Source organism: Calypte anna, chromosome 8 (genome assembly GCF_003957555.1).
Source record: "Calypte anna isolate BGI_N300 chromosome 8, bCalAnn1_v1.p, whole genome shotgun sequence".
NCBI lineage: Eukaryota > Metazoa > Chordata > Aves > Apodiformes > Trochilidae > Calypte > Calypte anna.
The window spans coordinates 4,925,798-4,946,345 of NC_044254.1; the positions used below are offsets into that span (position 1 = coordinate 4,925,798).

The following is a 20,548-nucleotide window of genomic DNA, read 5'->3' on the forward strand; positions in this document are numbered from 1 at the left end:
CCCTATAGGATCATGCTCTCCCCATAGGACATCCCTCTGCGTCCCATCTTGCCACAGTCCTTCCAGGAAAAGCAACCCTGATCTCACCTCCCAACCTGTGCTTTGGATATAAGGAATATACATTTTTTGTGTTAATGGGGCACAGTCCTGAAAGGTTAGTACAGAGATAAACCAAACATTTTGTAACTGCTACATCAGTTGATCAGTGCTGATGCATGATAGCATCTCTCTCTTCTCAATCATAAAAATAAAATAAATCATAAAAAATAAATCATAAAAAATAAAATAAAGTAAAAAATAAAATTGGATTGCCCTTAGCATATTAGTGGCAAAAATTCCTGACTTTGAAAAGCTAAGTAGACTCTAAAACTGGAAGAACAAAAAATGAAGTTCTCTTTCAAGTTTACTCCTAGAAAAGGATAACAAAAATTCTGCACCAAAACAACTCTAAAAATCCATACTAATCACATCATGCCAACAACAAGGACTTTACCTCTTACCTTACCAGAAATCACTTAGTCTTTTCAGTCTTTCTCCATGTCTAATCACCACTGTGTAATATGGAGTTAGTGACATTCATATCTTTATCATTATTAGACGGAACATGATAAAACAATGTATTTTCCCAGTAGAACCCATCAATGATGTGTGCTGGGCTCATGCTGATTGGCCTGTTCTTAAATGGCTTGGAAAAGAGGGGGAATGGTGAGGTGACAGTGTTTGCAAATGCTACTAAATTATTTAGGGCTCTAAAGATGGGAACTTACAGTAAAGAACAGCAGAAGGGCCATAAGAGACTGCATGACTGGGCAATATTGCAGCAAATGGAAGTCAATATAGATAAATGTAAATGGATGCATATGGGGAACAGTATCAATTTTACATATAAGTTATAGACTCTGAGCTGACAGTTGCTGCTCAGGAATGAGTCTTGCAGTCACTGTGGGCAGTTCTATGGAAACAACAGCTCAGTGCACTGCAGAGGGCAATGAAGTAAATCACCTGGTAGGAAATAATAGGAAAGGAACAGGAATCTAAAGAGGGAATGCCATTATTCTGCAGTGTAACTCCATGATGTGTTTTCATCTTTGATATTACACGTTACTGTGGTCCTCCCAGCTCTAAAAGGAGATAATTGACAACAGCACACAGAGATGGAATGAGGCTCATCAGAGGCTTCCAAATGAGGATATAAAAATAGACTTAAGGTTATTAAGCCTGGAAAATAGGCAGCTGATGAGGGGTGTTGTGGATCTAAAAAATCATGAATGATGTGGAGAATGTGAAGTGGTACCAACAGACCAAAATGTCTTTCAACACAGGCACCAGGAACCTCCTAAACTCACAGGTGACAGGTTTAAAGCAAACAACGTGAAACACATCTTCACACAACCCATATTTAAGCTGAGAAAATCTCTGTGCCTAGTATCAAAAAGACACAGCAAAAATCCTATGGAATAATGATCCATATAAAGTTATTAAACATGAGATTACTTCTTTCTCAGAAAGCCCCTGAGAAACAAATTGCTGCAGAAAAGAAGAAGCAACATTGCCCTGTTCTTACAGTCTTTCTTGTGTATCCACTATTAGCAATAAGATACTGGGGTAGATAAGCCTAAAAGTCTGACCTGGAATGACTATTTTAATGTTTTTATTTCCTTCAATTACATACTTAAGAAATAAATTCCCAATAGAATCACAGGGTTTGCTAGGTCCATGAGTCATATACAGGCTATTGAAAAATAAAAAATATATATCATAACTATATATATAGTCCTGAGAACACCATCTCCAGTTTCCAATATCCAGAAGCTATGAAAAGAAGTATAACAGGGAAATGCCATTAATAGATAAATCAGAGTTCAGTGCTCCAACATGCTTCCATGCTTTCAGTCTTCTATTCCTTATAAAAGAGATTGTCTACTCTCCCTCAAAATTAAAAATGTATATTGAACATTCAGCTCACTGAAATTGAACTGATTTTAGGTGTGAGGAGGCAAGCAAATGGGCTAAGAAAGTAGTCAGGAAAGGATGGATTTTTAGCAAGCAAATAATAGTGGATATTTAAAAATAGAAAACTGGTTACATTAGGGCTAGAAAATCAATAGTCTGGAAGTTGATTGATTCTGGACATTTTCAGGTACAGATTTCTCTAAAGATACAATCTCCAACAAGTCACCAAGTACTGGTTCTTGTGGACTGAACCAGATCACCTGGAGTCAAACCCAGTTCAGGTGGGAAAGGAATCCTGTATTTCAATTCCTCCATCCTCTGTCTCACAGCAGAGCTAATTTAAAACTCAGTTCAGGCTCCTCACATCACTGCAACTGCAAAGGGATGCAGGAGAAAATAGCTGTTTTATCTCTGGGAGACAAGGGCTAAGCTCCACTGCCAAACACTCAATGCACTTTTCACAGCTGTCATCATAATTTCATCCCCAGCTGAAAGACAACTCCTATTTTTAATTATCTGCAATGACAATAAGCAAGTTTTACCTAAAACAAGCACCTGCCTGCCATTCATTTACATCCTCAGAAGTTTAGCTGGTAAGATGATATGAAGCATTTGGATCTTACTTCACTAAGATAAGTAAGAATTCAGCTGTTCAGTGCAATCCTCTTATTTTTACTGCTTGTTTTTATCTGACTGATAAAACTTGGTTCATTACTTGCTGCTATGCCTTGCACCCTTTGGCTTTTTTCTTGTTTGTTTTTTTTTACAAAACTACACTACTTTTTAACCACTGATGCTCCAGGCTAAATAGAGACAAGTGATCATAGAATCATAGAATCATAGAATTAGCCGGGTTGGAAGGGACCTCAGAGATCATCTAGTCCAACCCTTGACCCACCGGAGCAGTTGCTAGACCCTGGCACTGAGTGCCACATCCAGTCTTTTTTTAAATGTCTCCAGGGACGGAGAATCTACCACCTCACCGGGCAGTCCATTCCATAGCCTAATCACCCTCTCCGTGAAGAAATTCTTTCTAATATCTAACCTAAACCTCCCCTGATAATTCAGAATAATTCAGAAGCAGGTGATAAAAGGAGGCATAAACTCAAGAGATGTCAGAATGGCCACTTTGGTTTACATTGCAAGCCACACAGCTTGGAGAAATAGTGAGAATTTCACCATGAAGAGCAGCATCTGAGATGCACAAAAATGGATGATTGCTCTGGCTATCTTTGGGCATGTCCTGTTCTCAAGAGCATAAATTTCTGAGCTGAAATTTCAGACCTAATTTTAAAGTTCTGGGTTGATGCAAGTGGTAATTCAGGAGATAAGCGACAGATAGAATTCAAGACAGGTCAGGTCAGTTCATGTCTTGCAAGTGGAAAAAGAAATTCATAATTGAATATATGTTCATTAAGAAGTGAAGTATAAATGTATACAGAAGTATATGGAAGTATGGCATAATTGTATTTAAAAATTTTACACTTCTATAAGTCCTCATCTTTGGTGGTGAAATGGTATTTCTGGACTACCCTGGTTAGTTGTATTTCACACAAACTACCTCATACAAATAAGAGAACAAAACATTCTGCATTGTTATCAGATAAAGTAGGGTTTTTAGAAATAAAGAAATAAAACTGAATAGCCTTTGTCCCAAACCACATATTCAAATATATTTAAAGATTTACCACAAGCAAATGTTTATTCCCTTTTTTGTTTTATTGTGCATTTTGCAGATGATTAAGGCTTGTTCCACTGTTTACTTTAAAAAAAAACCTATTAAAATCTCATTAATATCAAGCGATATTATTTTTAATTCCATATAATTATTAAGACCTGTTTAAAAAAAAATCCAGCTATTTCATACAGTCTGAAATAGTTTAACAAGCAATCAAATACAGAGCTCTCTTAAAGGTCCAGTCATTCCCCTCTACAAAGATTAATACAGAACTAAGGAGATGCAGAAGACAACTTAGTAAGATACTCTGGTGTTTAAGAACACTCAGAATATTGGTTTCTTTAGTAAGCAATATGAATGATACCTATAAATACTTCAGGGTGAGAAACACCTATGTGAGTGTCACTGAAAGAGGACTGCTTATGGCAATGCTGATGTAACAGCAGAGGAGTGCAAAACCAACAGTGATGAATTTAAACTAGAATAAGGGAAATAGCCTTTCACCAGCAATATCACTGCTGTGCCTGACTTAAGAAATGGATGCCATGACACTTCATGGCATTATGGCAGAGAAGCCCAGGTAGCCAAGAAGGCCAACGGCATCCTGGCCTGGATCAGGAACAGCGTGGCCAGCAGGTCCAGGGAAGGGATTCTGCCCCTGTGCTCAGCACTGGTGAGGCCACAGCTTGAGTCCTGTGTCCAGTTATGGGCCCCTCAGTTCAGGAAGGAGATTGAGGTGCTGGAGCAGGTCCAAAGGAGGCAACTGGGCTGGTGAAGGGATCCAGCACAGATCCTGTGAGGAGAGGCTGAGGGAGCTGGGGGTGTTCAGGCTGGAGAAGAGGAGGCTCAGGGGAGACCTCATCACTCTCTACAACTCCCTGAAAGGAGGTTGGAGCCAGGGGGGGGTTGGGCTCTTTTCCCAGACGACTTTCAACAAGACAAGAGGGCAGGGTCTTAAGTTGTGCCAGGGGAGGTTTAGGTTGGATATTAGAAAGAATTTCTTTATAGAGAGGGTGATCAGACATTGGAATGGGCTGCCCAGGGAAGTAGTGGATTCTCCGTGTCTGGAGATATTTAAAAAGAGACTGGATGTGGCACTCAGTGCCATGGTCTAACAACTGCAATGGTGGTTCAAGGGTTGGACTCAATGATCTCTGAGGTCCCTTCCAAACCAGTCAAAAAAACAGAAAGAAAGAAGAAAAAAAAAAAAAGCATTTCTTCCATCCAGGGGGTCCCTGTCAGTTGAGATGCAGAATGATATAAAGCTTACCAATAACCCTCCTTATCCAAGGTAATTTTTTTTTTTTAAATCTAGGGAACCTCTGCATCAACCACTTGAATTAACAGCTGCTGTCCCTGCCTATGTCACTGACATTCTTCTCCCTAACCTGTTGGGCACAGACTGACACAAACAGCACTGAGACTGAAAGGTTGCAACAGAAACAACCAAGCAATAGCACTGTCTCTTTTTTTGTGTGTAATTTACAGTTATTATGTGATAACATGCAGAGAAACTCGAAGAACACTGCTCATGTTTCACCTGAGATGAAGGAATGATGCACAGAAGCCCTGTTTTTACTGCAGTGTACATGCAGAAGTGAATAAAGCATCAGCTGGCAAACACAGGCAGTAAGAAATATTTCTCTCAGCTTTCCATCCCTTTCAATTTGAATGCTCTACACCTTCCTGATCAAAACCATGGCTTTCTTCTGGCACCAAGCACTGCTTTTAACAGTCACAAAGATGATAGCAAAGTGTTGGCGTGAAGGGTTGTCAGGAATCACAGTCCATCACTAGAGGAACCCCCAAATTTGGCTCTGGACCTAATTCCTGTGGCTCATTCCCACATTGCCTTCCCTGCTTTTTCAAGAGTTAGCAGCTTCATCTAGAGCCTGATTTCTCCACAATCACACCTTTAAATACTTGCCTCTGTTTGCTTATTCCAGAATAAAGCATGGATTTAGCTGCTTTTGCTAAGGTAGCAAGATCAGAAACAGAAGACTAAGGAAATAATTACTGAAATAACAACATGTAAAAGAAAGCTCATTGATATTTTTTTCTTCGTGTATTTGTAATTTCCAATAAAGAAACTAACTAGTTGATGGCAAAAGGGACCAGACAGCTTGCTTGCACTGCAATGGTACATCTTCCTTTCTCAATTAATGTTATTAACTGGGGGGTTTTAAATGGAAATATCAATGTTGTCTGTGGAGTTGTTCTAAACAACTTTGCTGCCTTTTTCAGCAGTGGGATTCCCTTCATACGGAAGGTAAGAGATTGGATTTCCTCTCAGCTCAGCTTGCTAAATGCTCATTCAGGCACCATCCCTACAGGATGTCATTCCACCAGTCCCATCAACCTGCGAGATGCTGCCACCAGCTGGACAGAGGGGTACACAGAAAGCACCGAGATCAGAACACTGCTTTTCCTTCTGTAAGAAATCAAATTAATTCCCTCTTATACCTTAAAGCCTCTTTGGCTGAAGAGCTTTAATCTTCTGTTTGTTTTTCGAGTCATCCTCAGAATGTGGGAGAAGGGAAGGGAAATGATTCAATCCTTATCTTAAATTCATGCTTGTTTTCCAAAGACTGCAGTATCAAGGTGTAATGGGTCACAGAAGTAGTGCTGGCATTTCCCAACTAACAAGCATTCCCTTTGGATACTAGCAGCTGGTTTAATAGTGAGAAACTGCATGGAGTAAATGGGATTGCAGGATAAAAGCATCTCTTCTGCTGCTATTTAATGAGGGCCTGTGAGGCTCATGCTTCATAAAGAAGTGAGGAAAATGGCATTTGGACAGTAAAGACTCTGATATTCCACTGATGAAGAATTCCTCCCTCAAAATCAACAGTGATGCAAAATCTGCATGAGAGACCCTTATGAGGTGCTGTCATTTATCATTTATTACCACTTATTAATCATAAATAAACAAGACCTGAGAAACACAAAGTTTTTATGTGGTTTTTTTGCAGTATGTACATTCAGTTTCTCTGACTTAAGACAGAAACACTAAACCATTTTGTTTCTAATTACAAGGGGATTTTATGAACACGTTTGAGTAGGAAAAAAATTATTTCAGGTCTCAGAGTAGAAAATCACTTTCTTCTCCAACAGAACAGCAATTCCCACTGAAAGCAAGCTGTGTGCTTATTTGATTGCATATAACATGAGCTCCAGCTTGGTACCACCATGGAACTGCTCTCTTAGATGAGAAACTCTAAGTTTCTGACTTAGAACTTACCTTACTTATCTGTAGGCTGCTTGAAATTGGTTTTGGCATACATGTATATATGAAATTTATTATTATTATTATCCTTAATATATGAAAATAAGCAGAATTAAACCCAACTCTTAAAATCCTTAAATTTTGAAAATAATTATAATAAGACAAAACACTTTCTTGAATTTTATTTTCCTCAATACCCACTGGTCCACTGGTTAAGCAGCATATTGGGGAACACATAAAAAAAATTAAAAGACTGAGCACTTCTGTTAGAAGAAACAGGCTTAATCATCCAATACACACACACACACAAATCCCTACTTGCAGTATGACATTTGTGATTTAAGGATTTTAGTTCTTTCCAAGCCTTAACACATTTGCTCAACAGTTGTTTTCCTGCTAAACTCAGTTCAATCATTCCCACTGGCAGCAGCAGGAAATGTAAGAACAGGTCACTGGGTGTATACCCATGGTCTCAGAGCCATCCTTTGTAACCTAATTCAACTAAAGTCTCCTTTTCTGAAACCCTTGCCAGCCATTTTCAGCTCAAAGCAAGTACTCCTCCTTTTCTTTCTTTTTCAGTTGGTTTTCAGGTCTCTTTCCAGAACCTGTTCCTACTACAATGGCAGCTTCCCTGTTGTGTGTCACTTGGATTTCTGCTTTTATTTCATTTCTTTACTATCATGCAGAACCTGGTAGATTTACCTTTAGCCATCCTGGCCTTATGAATCAGAAAATTAACAAGCCCACATAGCTACAAATCAACTACAAAACAAGGAGAAAAGAACACACACTTCTCTCCCCCCTTTTTTACATATTTAGATTTGTGTAGGAGCATGTCCCTGGAAATGTACAGTATACAAATGCCATGTTTAAAGGTTACTTCATTTAAAACATATTAAAACATGCCATTTGACACATTAACTCTGTTAATGTAAAACACAAGTAATAGGAGACATTTTCTTAACTTAATGCTCTGTATCATCTCATACCTATCCCACAGGACCAAGTGAAAATATATATGGTTGGACATGTTTAATTACTCTGTTGACAGCAGTATGTTCCTGGTGTAGAGCACTGTAGGACTTTGTGCCATAGAAATTGTGCCTCTTGAGAATTCCTTTACTAACTCAACCAGCAGCTGTTTGCCCTTCCTAGGTAAATGAGAAGGAATTAGGGAAACACAGAGGATGACCAGCATCAGCCTGCAGCCATGGTATGGGGTTGGTGTGTTAGGAGCAAGAGGTTGTTCTGAGCTTGTGCCTAAATTATTTGATGGGAATATCACTTGAACTCAAAGGTAGCATTTCAAAGTCCAGATCAAATGCCTGTACATGATCTTGTGCCAACTTGTGAAGGTTAATATAGAGCAACTTCAAGCAATCTCACTGCCATCAAAAGGGGCAATGGTTTACCTGCAGGTTGGTTGGTTGAAGTAAACTCTGTGTCAAAGCCAAAGGTATAAATTTCCCATATTAGAAAAGACTTCCACTCCTCTCAACATTACACATCCAGGTGACACCAAACAATATTCAACAACATATTTCTTGAATATTTATATGAAAGAACCCAGCCAGAAAACAAACATGCTGTGAAATCAGTCAGAATTGTTTTCTTAATAGTAATTAAATGAGACATTTAAATCCTTAGACTGCACTCCCTGTTCCAGGAACTTTATGACATGATTAACTTTAATAAATAACAGATCTACCATACGAGTAGATTTGAAGATATCTATATCCAAATAGATATTTCTCCTCTGTTCCCTCCTCCAGAAGTCCCACTATTACTGTTCCCTTAGACATGATACATTAAGCTAAGAAAATACTCTGTACAGTTTAATAAAATAAAAAAACAAGCCTTATCAATGACTTACCTTTAAGAGAGCCAAGGCTACATGGAAGATGATGTTCATACCCTGAAAATAAAAAGACTTCAGTGAGTCCCAGCACACAAATCTCTCTTCTCCATTAGTTATGTAGCATCCTAACTAGATGCTGCAAAACTCCAGGGAATGCCACTCTTTTCCCTCCTACACTTCAAAGTTCATCATTAAAGCCCCAAGGCACAGTTTCCAAACTCCTGGCTGGGGATGATGACAGCTCTTTGGAGCTTCTGGAATCTCACTGTTCAATTTACCAGGTACTATGGATGTGACAGGATATCTCCCCATTGTTTCAGTACCTGTCAATGAGCAGTGTAGGATATGGTAACAAGGAAGGCAGGAAGAAAACACAGTAAGTATTCTCCTTGAGAACATTTTTGCCAAGTAACTGAGTTACAATTTAACCATGCACAAGGTTTCATGCTTAAATGTAATAAAATAAACAAAAAACAATAAAAATAAACAACCATCACAAGTAAAAAATGCACCCTTTTTTCTGTTATCAGCCAAAAATCAAGTGTCTTTCATAGAGAGAAGTATGCAAATTGGTATCTGTAGCAAATAGTTCACTTTCTGATTTGCAAAAGCTGAAAATCCAAGTGTACAGAAATCCATTCAGTGGACAATGACAACATCAGATTATTTTAAAAAGATCAAAGAAAGCAAAAATCCCTCCACTGACTTACTGCAGAGGGGGAAAAAGGCTCCATTTCCACTTATGTTTTATATACAAACATGAAATACCATTCCTCCCCTTTTATTCAACTCCTTTTTATCTTGAGAATCAAGACCTTAAGATTTTCCTGACATACCCTGACTGAGGCTCCTTTGGAGCAGCCTCATTAAAACTGCTTTTGGGGGTCCTGCTCAGAAAACCAGTCCTGGGGACACAAGGGGACAGCCAGGCTGGCAGTACCCACACTGCCTCCCTTCTGTACCCTTTATCTCTTGATTATTTAAGACCACAAATATTTGTTTTCACCTAAATATGAAAAATACCATATGCATTTCTTGATTGCTGTACCAGCATTGCCTTCCCAGACTGTATTTTACCAATCTTAGAATCATAGAATCATAGAATTGGCTGGGTTGGAAGGGACCTCAGAGATCATCAAGTCCAACCCTTGAACCACTGTTGTGGTTGCTAGACCATGGCACTGAGTGCCACATCCAGTCTCTTTTTAAGTATCTCCAGACACGGAGAATCCACTACTTCCCTGGGCAGCCCATTCCAATGTCTGATCACTCAGTAAAGAAATTCTTTCTAATATCCAACCTAAACCTCCCCTGGCACAACTTGAGACCCTGCCCTCTTGTCTTGCTGAGAGTTGCCTGGGAAAAGAGCCCAACCCCCCCCTGGCTCCAACCTCCTTTCAGGGAGTTGTAGAGAGTGATGAGGTCTCCCCTGAGCCTCCTCTTCTCCAGGCTGAACACCCCCAGCTCCCTCAGCCTCTCCTCATAGGGTCTGTGCTCAAGTCCCTTCACCAGCCTGGTTGCCCTCCTTTGGACCTTCTTGCCTGCTTGCCTTTGGATCTTCTTGCCTGCTTGTTTAATGGCACAATAAATCTTTCCATGGAATGTCTTACAGGGCTGATATCTTAAAAGGAATCAGCAGATCTGAACACAAGTAATAGTGTCACTGCAATACATGGTGTGGGTAACAACAGGAGATTTTGTAAGAGAATCTTCTCCAAGAAATTTCTGCTTCTGCAATTAAGTATTTTTCCAAGCCTCTTCCTGAAAGCCTGAGATCATCCTGATATAAAAAGCAGCTTTTATAAAAATCTGCTCAGACTATTCAGAGGCATTCTTGGGAAGAGATTTTATTTTTTTTACATTGAGAGTATGGTGCCTTGAAGGGATTTTACCATTAATGAGTCTTGGAAATGCTACAACATTAGAAATTAGGAATATTGCAATACTCCATGAATTACTTTACAATTTGATGCATCATCATGATGCTCACAAACAGAATTTTTCCACTAGAGGTCACAATTGTAGCAGTACTGAAGCTTGCTTCATTAACAAGAAACCCTTCTTTCAACTGGGATAAAAAACCCATGGCAAATACAACATTTATTTTGCTTTCTATGTTTAGTTTTAATAGAAAAAATGCCTGGCTGTGAATTTTAGACATGACACTGAGAATACATGAGCACCAGCAGCAGTAAATTAAGTTCCTGGTACTCTCAGTTTCTACTCCCATCTGAAGTCAACATTTTATTCCACACAGTTATAACATTAACAACTTCTATTTCCTATCAGAGAGGATTTGATATGAACATACAATTTATAAATGAGAGGCAGAACTAGAAGCCATCAAAAACACTGCATTTTCTTCTTAACAGATTGATCAGATTTTGGTTTTTTTTTTAGTAGGAATATCATGTCTAATGGATTACTGAGGAATTAGTGTCCTCTGTATTTTCTGTCACTTCCTCAGAAAAAAAAGCCTTAAAATAAAAACCAGTTTTCAATTATTTTCTAGATACCTTTCTCCTGATCTGACTAAAACCTTGTTCCTGAATGCAAATAAATCAAACTTTCTTCTGATCCCTCTCTTACATGCTCACTCTTCACATGGATAGCAGGCACAGCAGAAATAGTTTCCTCCTGCCCTTTTTCTGGCCCCAACAAAAAGGCAGCTCAGAGACTCATGAAACCCCAGATAACCCATTTGACACAAAACACCTTAAAATCAGAATAGTAAATGGGGATGTTAAACCTTCAAATACAGCTGTCCTGAGCTGCACTCCATTACTCCTGGCACAGAAACCAACCTGCAATTCCTCTTTCCTCCAAGGGAGAGGTAATTCCCAAACCAAGGCAAAGTTGTGACCTGATGACAGCAGTTCCAAGCTGATGAGCTTGGACTTGCTGAACCTAAAGGACTTGTGTATATCCCTGGAGTGACTTGGAGGTGGCATCTGGCATCTACACTGTTGGGTTTGCAGCCAGATGCTTTAAGATTTCAAATGCAGTGCCTGCCTTACCCCCTGTTTCAGCAATCCATTTGATAACCACTGATCCACATACTTGAGTTCTTTTTTTCCTAATGCATGCAAGACTATTCTGACATAGCCAAGTTTAATGATCCTGATTATGAAAAAGAAGGCTCAGCTCATTTTTCCACAATCTCTTATTTAAAATCCTACTTCATTTACCACACGCTGATTTATAAGACTCAGCTTAAACTTCCCCATCTATTTTAGAAGCAGGACCAAAAATACCAATGCACACCAGACATATAAATCATTGCTAGCAATATCCCTCCAGCAATTTTATAATGGAAACATGAAAGTACACACAAATCATCCACAGGGGCAAAGAGAAAGAAGCCCACATGAAATAAGTTCTAGATAATTACTTTTTAAAACCAAAGGTCATGTACTTAACCAGGCATTTGGAAATAAATGTTTTCACATTGTGCAGAGCTTCTCTTAATATTTAAAAAATTTGCTCATGTGAAAGTTGATCATAATTCCCTAAACACTTGTGGGGTTTAATATCCAGCAGTCCAAACTGAAAACATAAAGAAGCTGGGGCTCTTCAGCCTAAAAAAGAGGAGGCTCAGGGGAGACCTCATCGCTCTCTACAACTCCCTGAAAGGAGGTTGGAGCCAGGGGGGGGTTGGGCTCTTTTGCCAGATGACTTTCAACAAGACAAGAGGGCAGGGTCTCAAGTTGTGCCAGGGGAGGTTTAGGTTGGAGATTAGAAAGAATTTCTTTACGGAGAGAGTGATCAAGCATTGGAATGGGCTGCCCAGGGAAGTAGTGGATTCTCCGTGTCTGGAGATACTTAAAAAGAGACTGGATGTGGCACTCAGTGCCATGGTCTAGCAACCGCAACGGTGGTTCAAGGGTTGGACTCGATGATCTCTGAGGTCCCTTCCAACCCAGCCAATTCTATGATTCTATGATTCTATTCTAAGAGCACAGGAATGGTGCCAAATCATCACTTCAGATCCTGTCTCCATCATGTGGTCACTGCCTTGTTTCTCAGCCTGGGAGGTTTTGCCACTACTGAGTAAGTGAAGGAGGAGTGTGCAGCCTGCAGAGCTTAGAGACTTTAACCCCACAGGCAAAGATCCCAGAAAAGCAGGTGGATATTCTCCTCCAAGGAGTTTTTAACCAGCGTTTTGCAGAAGGCCATAAATTTCTATGACAGCCTCTCTTAGAGGCTTATCTGCCCAGTTAAGCATCTGCACAGCCTCTTCTTTTTTCCAACAGGGGTTATTTAAGAACTCTTTTAAGCTTGTGCAGAGCTCTAGAGCATTTAAACCACTCATTAAACACTTGAGTTTTGGAGAAGGAAGGAGCCCATCTCAGAACAGACAACTCTTTTGATTATTCTGCAATCAAGACAGTAAAATAAAGGTCAGGAAAGGGAAAATTTTAGAGTAGGTGTTATTTTACAGGCTCCTTGTGGTTTCTGCTGACTGCCACACTGACTGTCCCCAGTTTTACAAAGACTTCCATAGTACAGCACTTACTCAAGAAGATAGAGCATGGTTTTGAAGAAATGTTCTTCACACCTTCTGGGTTCATAATTCTGGGACCAACACTCAGCATCCAGTGGGTCACTATTTGACTCACAAGATTGCCCTTCCCAGAAGCAGCAGCTAAACTTGAATAACCTGTCAAAAGATGGTTCTGACAGGTTGTAGGTAACATCCTCATGGCAGAACAGTGAAACTGTAGGTCATAAGGCTGTAAAAATAGAACAGTCCAACTGGAAATATTACATGTGCACTGAAGTTAAGTCTAGCTTAAAATAAGTGGAAGCTTTATTACATTAACTCTCTTCTAGTGAAAGATTTGCACAATTCCTTAAGTCTCACGGAGGCCAACAGTCTTTCTGCAGGTAGAAGAACTCCATGAGGAGCCATTGCTTTGAGGGCCTCTGAACTTGGAAAAAGGCCTGAAAAGAAGACTGGGAACAAACAGAATGTTAAAGATCTGATTTTGTAGGATTCAGCTTGTATTCTTGAAATCTCTGTGACAGAAAGGATGCTACTGGCTTCCTTCAGAAGGAAGGAGGTGTATCTATCCATTTGACCCAGAAATCAACTAAGAGACCAGAAAAAAGGGAGATAAGGGAGCAGCAAACTAACACTGTGTACTGGCAAAGCTCAACAGCATTGCATGGAGCTGGCAGAAGAGTCAGACTTAAAAAATTAATTATGTACTATCTGGACAACTGGAATTTATCTAATTTACCTCCTCTTTAAAAACTTCTCTGTAATGACAGAAACTTTGTGAGAAGGTAAGCAGTATTAAATACCAGCATCTCTACCTCTCCACCTGACAAACCTTCCTCTGGTTACAGGGCAATCCCTCTGCATAATTTTCACAAACAAAAGGAAGTCAAGATCCACAAAAATATACATAAAATTCACTTAATATTATTGTACTGATTTGGAGTTTTGCTCCTGGATATGCACCACTTGTAGGAGAAAATGTGAAGATACTGAAACAATACTCTGAAGTTCAGCACCAGGTAAAGATAAACTTGAAAGTCAAACACTTACATAAGGTGTAAGAAGTCTCAAGGCTCACATGAATGCCACCAAGAGAACCAGTTCATTGCTTCCAGCTTTCTAATAACTGATTTTTCCTTTTTATTTTTTTAGAGAGAGATTAGCTATTCCACTCAAGTTAATTTGACATTGTTTCATAATTCAAAAGTATTTCATAATTATGTGTTCAGTTGCAAACTCTTTCAAAGGAGCTGCAGAGGGTAATTGGGGTTACAAACTCTAAAGCAGAATTAAAATTCTATTTATGCTTTGGATTGTTTCCAGCAAAACATTTGTTTGGCAACTGTAATATGTTGAAAGCACACACTAAACTTAAGGAATGTCACAAATGTATTTATTTTGCTGACAAGATAAATATATGGTCTGAATCAGAAATCTCTCTGTAAGCAATGCAGGCTTGGTGCCTGCTCTGCAAGAATATGCATTTTATTTAATATCTTTTACTCAGATAGAGTCTGTATACCTTGTACATTTATTCTAGTTCAATGACAGGAAAATCAGGAAAAGTTCACTCCCATTCAAATAAGGGACAACAAAAGCTTTCTATAAGCAACAGATGCAACTTTCTTACTAAACAGTTCTATTAGCAAGAAAATAAAAAGAAAAAGCAAACTGCTGAGAGATCTTGCTGCTAATGTATGACATGCAGTCAACTTCTTATTGGCTTCCCCCAGGGACTCCATATCCATTGCTTACTACAAGAACTCCCAACAGGAAAGGCTACAGCACAAGGAAGAAAGAAAACAGCAATCTCCAGCCTGATGGTACAATGCTGTGAAGAGCATACAAAGCCAATTAAAACCTGTGGACTGAGTTATTAGATAAGCAGGGAGATGGTAAGAATGGCACATTGGGATTCAGGATGTATCGTGGCACTTCTCTGCATTTTGCAACGTGGAAAGGCACACAATAAATACTTCCACACAACCATGAACCTGTATTAATATGATCCTGCATGAAATTTTGGTTGCTTGTTTGCTTTTAACATTAATTAATGTTAATTAATGGGATTTAGGAGTGCTAGTGAATATTTACATGTTTTGTGTGATTATCAGGTAATTTGTTCCAGAGATGTTGCAATGGCTGAATGAAGATAATGACTTAGCACTTTTTTTCCTCTCCAGCTTCTGTGTCTTTAAATAATAAAAATTATAGCCACAGAATTTTAAGTCATATCAAATTGCTCCCTGATATCTGGTATTTCTGAAGTGGCATATTCCTAATCCACAGGCAGCTGGTTATGAGCTGGTAGCACACCTGCTCCATTTGCTTCACCGAGCTGCACACTGACAATACTTTTCTAGCTTTCAGAGGGTTAAATCACAGGGTTTTTAGACATTCCATTCCCTCTTTCCAAACCTGTGGACAAAGAAGGGGGCCTGAATCTATGGTAGGCATCAAGAGCCTTACCACAATATGCTGAATACACATCTCATACCCTGAGGACAGAAAAAGAGACTTCCTGTCTCTGTGGTTATAAGACAGGTCCTCCAGCTCTCATATGGAAAGAAAATGGTTGTTAAAAATGCTCAGAGGAGCAGTAACCTTCCAGACCCCAATCTTCTTGAGAGAAGACAAGATGAGGGGTTAAGAACTTCCTGACAGAGAGCTCTAGCTCCTTACCCCTCTACATGTGGCCACAAAATCACAGAATCTCCTAGGCTGGAAGGAACCTTGAAGATCACCCACTCCAACCTCCCTGCCATGGTCAGGGACAGCTCTCAACGAGACAAGGTTGCTCAAAGCCTCATCCAACTTGGCCTTGAAGACCTCCAGGGAGGAGGCATCCAGAATCCCACCACTCTCATACCAAAGAACTTCTTCCTAAGAAGCAGTAGCACCTAAGAAAAATGCATGTCCAGCTCGAATCAATGTCCTGCTTCCCTGCACTGATCTCCTTCTCAGTGTTCATTCTTCACCTTCTCCTTTTCTCTGCCACAACACAGCCCTTGCCTCTCTAAACCTTGACACACTCATTTTCCCTTCCCAACAATCACTCAAATGTGAAGTTCAGGTTTTGACTTCACATACTTAAAAAACACACTATGGCCTCAGATTCCAAGCATGAAGCAATGGGAAGTGTTTTGGCAGAAGATTGTACCACCCTCTTTTTAAAAAAAGCCCTCAAATTAGCTTGATTTCCTGGGTTTGTTCATGGAATATCACTCTCCCATTTGTGATACTTCAGTTACTTCTGAAAAGGTTTTGAGGACTGCCAAGACTGCTTAGAACCTGCTGCTGTTCAAATACAGCAGATGGCACTGGTGTTAAGTAAGCACTACAGAAATTCACTGTATTCCTAGAAAAATCAACCAAGTGAACTTGAACTAGGAAATGGCTAAAATATTTCAAATGCAATGAGAAAAGTAATTCAGAGACATCCTGGGACATGGCATCAGATATCTCTTCCCTCTAGGGCACAAATGAGGTCATTCCAACAGGTCCCTCACCTTCAGCAACTTTTCACCTGTATTGTACAACATTTTCTGAAACAGAAATTGCCTGAACCTTTTAGGACCACAACATTTGTCAGCATCACCAAAAATGTAGCCTCTGTTCGTAAGAGTTATCTGCAATTGCTGATTGCTGTGAGACTCTTTTTATTTTGCTCATGCAGAGTATTTATCACCAGCCCTGTAATTTTTTGGATAAACAAGCTGTAGGTATGAATGGAAGATACATAAATTATGGATGCTCACAGCAACAGCTGACAGCATGGTGTAACAGGTAATGTTAAACCTTGCATTTCTCCAAGAATCTCTTAGATGTTCTCTATTAAAATATTCTTCTCAATATTCTTGAATTCATATAAATTCTGTGTAGCCTTAGAAGTGAATAGAATGTTCTGTACCCCCTGTCCCTGTTATTACATACCTCAAACATTTCTGCTCTTGATTGAAATTTTATATTCAAACTCCGAATAACTGAGTTTTGGTTTGAAAATAACCTGAAAATCTTTATCATTATAATCTGAGTGTTTTAAACACAGAGCTACAAAAACTTCAAAAAGTTCCTCATCCATCAAACACACAATCAAATACTACAGCCTTTTTCCTCCCTTTCTACTTTCATTTCTGTTCTAGTACCGAAAACACCCACAGCAGAATAGGGCTGTAGTCATCATTTAAATTATGCTAAAATTACTTGAAGCCTGGATTTAAATAACTCATTTAAATACACATAAGTAAAATATCCAGGGCCAGAAAACCTGAGCTAACTCCATTGCAGTCCTCCAGTTTTTGCAACAAAAAAGATTATAACATCTGACATATCAACAGATGAATGTAGCAAACCAGCATTACCATGGGGCATGTACGTTCAAATTTAAATCTTCCATCCAGAGTCTGAGACAACCTATTCTCTTTCTTCTTAAATTATTTTAAAGCCAGCAGTCTCAGAAAGAAATCCTTTCCAGTCTCTTTGAATGAACCAGCAATGGTTGATAAACACTTCAGAAAGAGACATTGGATTCTAGCAGGCAGAATGCAAAGAGCAACAGAGAGGAGCAAAGACACAGTCTAAATGCCAAAGCCTAAATGCTTTGAAAGCAGGAAAACAAACACATGCACCTTCCAGCCTCTTCCAGCTCACATGTATGACATTGCCTTTACTTCTGTAAATAGGACTGAAATAATGCAGGCAGTTTCTATACCTCTACACAGAATTTAAGCCTAGCTGTTACAATGCTGTTATTAAGAGATTTTATTTCTAGCAAACCTAGTCTGCTTTTCTGTAGGATTTATGAAATGTTTCTTAACAGGATGGGTTAGCAAAATGCAGACAATGTCTCCACAGTGTGCAGTTCTGAACAGTTCAATTTTATTTCCCATATAGATCTAGAGAAGATGAACAACTGTACACAACATTTTACTTAATTCACTTTTCACCTGAGTGTAGATAGAGAGAGGAAGTAGAATCATAGAATCATAGAATCATAGAACTGGTTGGGTTGGAAGGGACCTCAGAGATCATCGAGTCCAACCCTTGAACCACCGTTGCGGTTTCTAGACCATGGCACTGAGTGCCACATCCAGTCTCTTTTGAAATATCTCCAGACACGGAGAATCCACTACTTCCCTGGGCAGCCCATTCCAATGGCTGATCACCCTCTCCGTAAAGAAATTCTTTCTAATATCCAACCTAAACCTCCCCTGGCACAACTTGAGACCCTGCCCTCTTGTCTTGCTGAGAGTTGCCTGGGAAAAGAGCCCAACCCCCCCCTGGCTCCAACCTCCTTTCAGGGAGTTGTAGAGAGTGATGAGGTCTCCCCTGAGCCTCCTCTTCTTTAGGCTGAACAGCCCCAGTTCCCTCAGCCTCTCCTCACAGGACTTGTGCTCGAGTCCCTTCACCAGCCCAGTTGCCCTCCTTTGGACCTGCTCCAGGACCTCAATCTCCTTCCTAAACTGAGGGGCCCAGAACTGGACACAGGACTCAAGCTGTGGCTTCACCAGGGCTGAGCACAGGGGCAGAATCCCTTCCCTGGACCTGCTGGCCACGCTGTTACGGATACAGGCCAGGATGCCATTGGCCTTCTTGGCCACCTGGGCACACTGCTGGCTCATGACTTGTTCCTGACTCAATTCCTGAGGAAGTTTAATAAATAAAAATGTTAATCTGTTCTTTCTCAACTCTGTTGAAGGCATCAAAGAAGTATCTGACAGTGACAGATAAAAAATAGACTAATATGGTATCTACTCCTCAGTTAGTACTAACACAGAGACAACTGGGCTTATCGTCTGAGCAGTACCATGTGGTGCAGGGTTTCCTGGCACATCCATTGTTCAGCAAGACATAAATAAGACAGAAATCAAATCTGCAGCACCAACAGATACAATTCTCTCAAGATTTCCATTATTTCATTATGCAGCAGTGCTCCCAGGAACCGCACTTTCACAAGATGGTGCCATACCAGGCATGTTACTATCACTAGGTGCTCATTTATCAGCACCAAATCACTCAAGTTTTAAAAGATTTTTACATACACCCATCAGTCTTCATTATCAGGAATGGTTTCTCAAAACTGATAAATAAAGGACAAGGAATTATGGTATCCAGCTTTTCCTTTCCCCATCTTACACCTTGCTGCTGCCTGGTCCTGTGAAAGGTAGTTTCACTCATTTGTTATTAGCTCTGTCAGAAAATGTGAAGTTATTTCATATTCAAAAGTGATAACCATCCTTTTCTATTCAGTCTTTATCACAGAAAGGCAGCTCAGTAGCCAAAATATTACTTTTTGTAATGATTATGTAATTACTGATACTAAAGTAGACATATACCTGTAGCAGCCCAGAAAAGGCAACATGTAGTAGGGAGTTTTAAAGAAAAGCAGAGTCCTGGGGGATGTTTTATATCCCCAAGAACTGCACAAAAAATAGCCAGATCAACTTAAAATGGAGGTTTACCAAAAGTGTCACAAAGCTCTAGGTTAATAATGGAAAGAGAGCTAAAGGAGCTCTGAACCTCCTTTAGTTTTGGCAGTATTGCATTGTATTCACAAACAATTAAAGTTTGCTTGGCTTTTAAGTAGGAAAAAAATCACAAAAATTAAAAAAAAAATTGTTTATAAATTGTTGGTCCATGCATTTGTTATTTTCCTCTTCTAAATGTCCAATTAAAGTCCCTTATCCAGTGCTTTTAAAACACAATTTTAAACTTTAAATTGTAAATTCTAAAATGCACAATGAAGTTACATGTGAGCTGTTTGGTTTTCTACAGCATAATTCCATACAGTTGCTGCTCAGGGGACACGTGCCTTACCTCAATGACTTGCTAGCTCTGGACAGGACTCCAAATAAATAATTTACAATGCACCAAAGACAGAAAACCAGAGCAAACTCACAAAGTGTTCAGTAACTGATAGCTAAGGTCAAATACTGTTCTGAATTTCTTCATGAAATTGTTCTTCAATGGAAAAGAAATACCAAAAGGAGGGAAGACAAATAAAGCCATTGCAGGTGGCTAAAAGAACTCTGTAGAATCATAGAATCATAGAATCATAGAATTAGCCGGGTTGGAAGGGACCTCAGAGATCATCTAGTCCAACCCTTGACCCACCGAAGCAGTTGCTAGACCATGGCACTGAGTGCCACATCCAGTCTTTTTTTAAATGTCTCCAGGGACGGAGAATCTACCACCTCCCCGGGCAGTCCATTCCATAGCCTAATCACCCTCTCCATGAAGAAATTCTTTCTATTATCTAACCTAAACCTCCCCTGGCACAACTTAAGACTGTGTCCTCTTGTCTTGTTGAAGGTCGTCTGTGAAAAGAGT

The 20,548-nt window shown here is 39.6% G+C and overlaps 1 protein-coding gene across 3 annotated transcripts in view; it reads right to left on the reverse strand.

Annotated features, from left to right (window-relative positions):
* Positions 1 to 20,548, reverse strand: part of RABGAP1L (RAB GTPase activating protein 1 like) — a 239,136-nt gene that overhangs the window by 71,166 nt on the left and 147,422 nt on the right. For all 3 annotated transcript variants that reach the window (XM_030454812.1, XM_030454811.1, XM_030454813.1), the window contains exon 18: positions 8,731 to 8,772. In XM_030454812.1, coding sequence (XP_030310672.1) covers positions 8,731 to 8,772 — 42 coding nt within the window. The remainder of the gene's footprint in view (positions 1 to 8,730; positions 8,773 to 20,548) is intronic.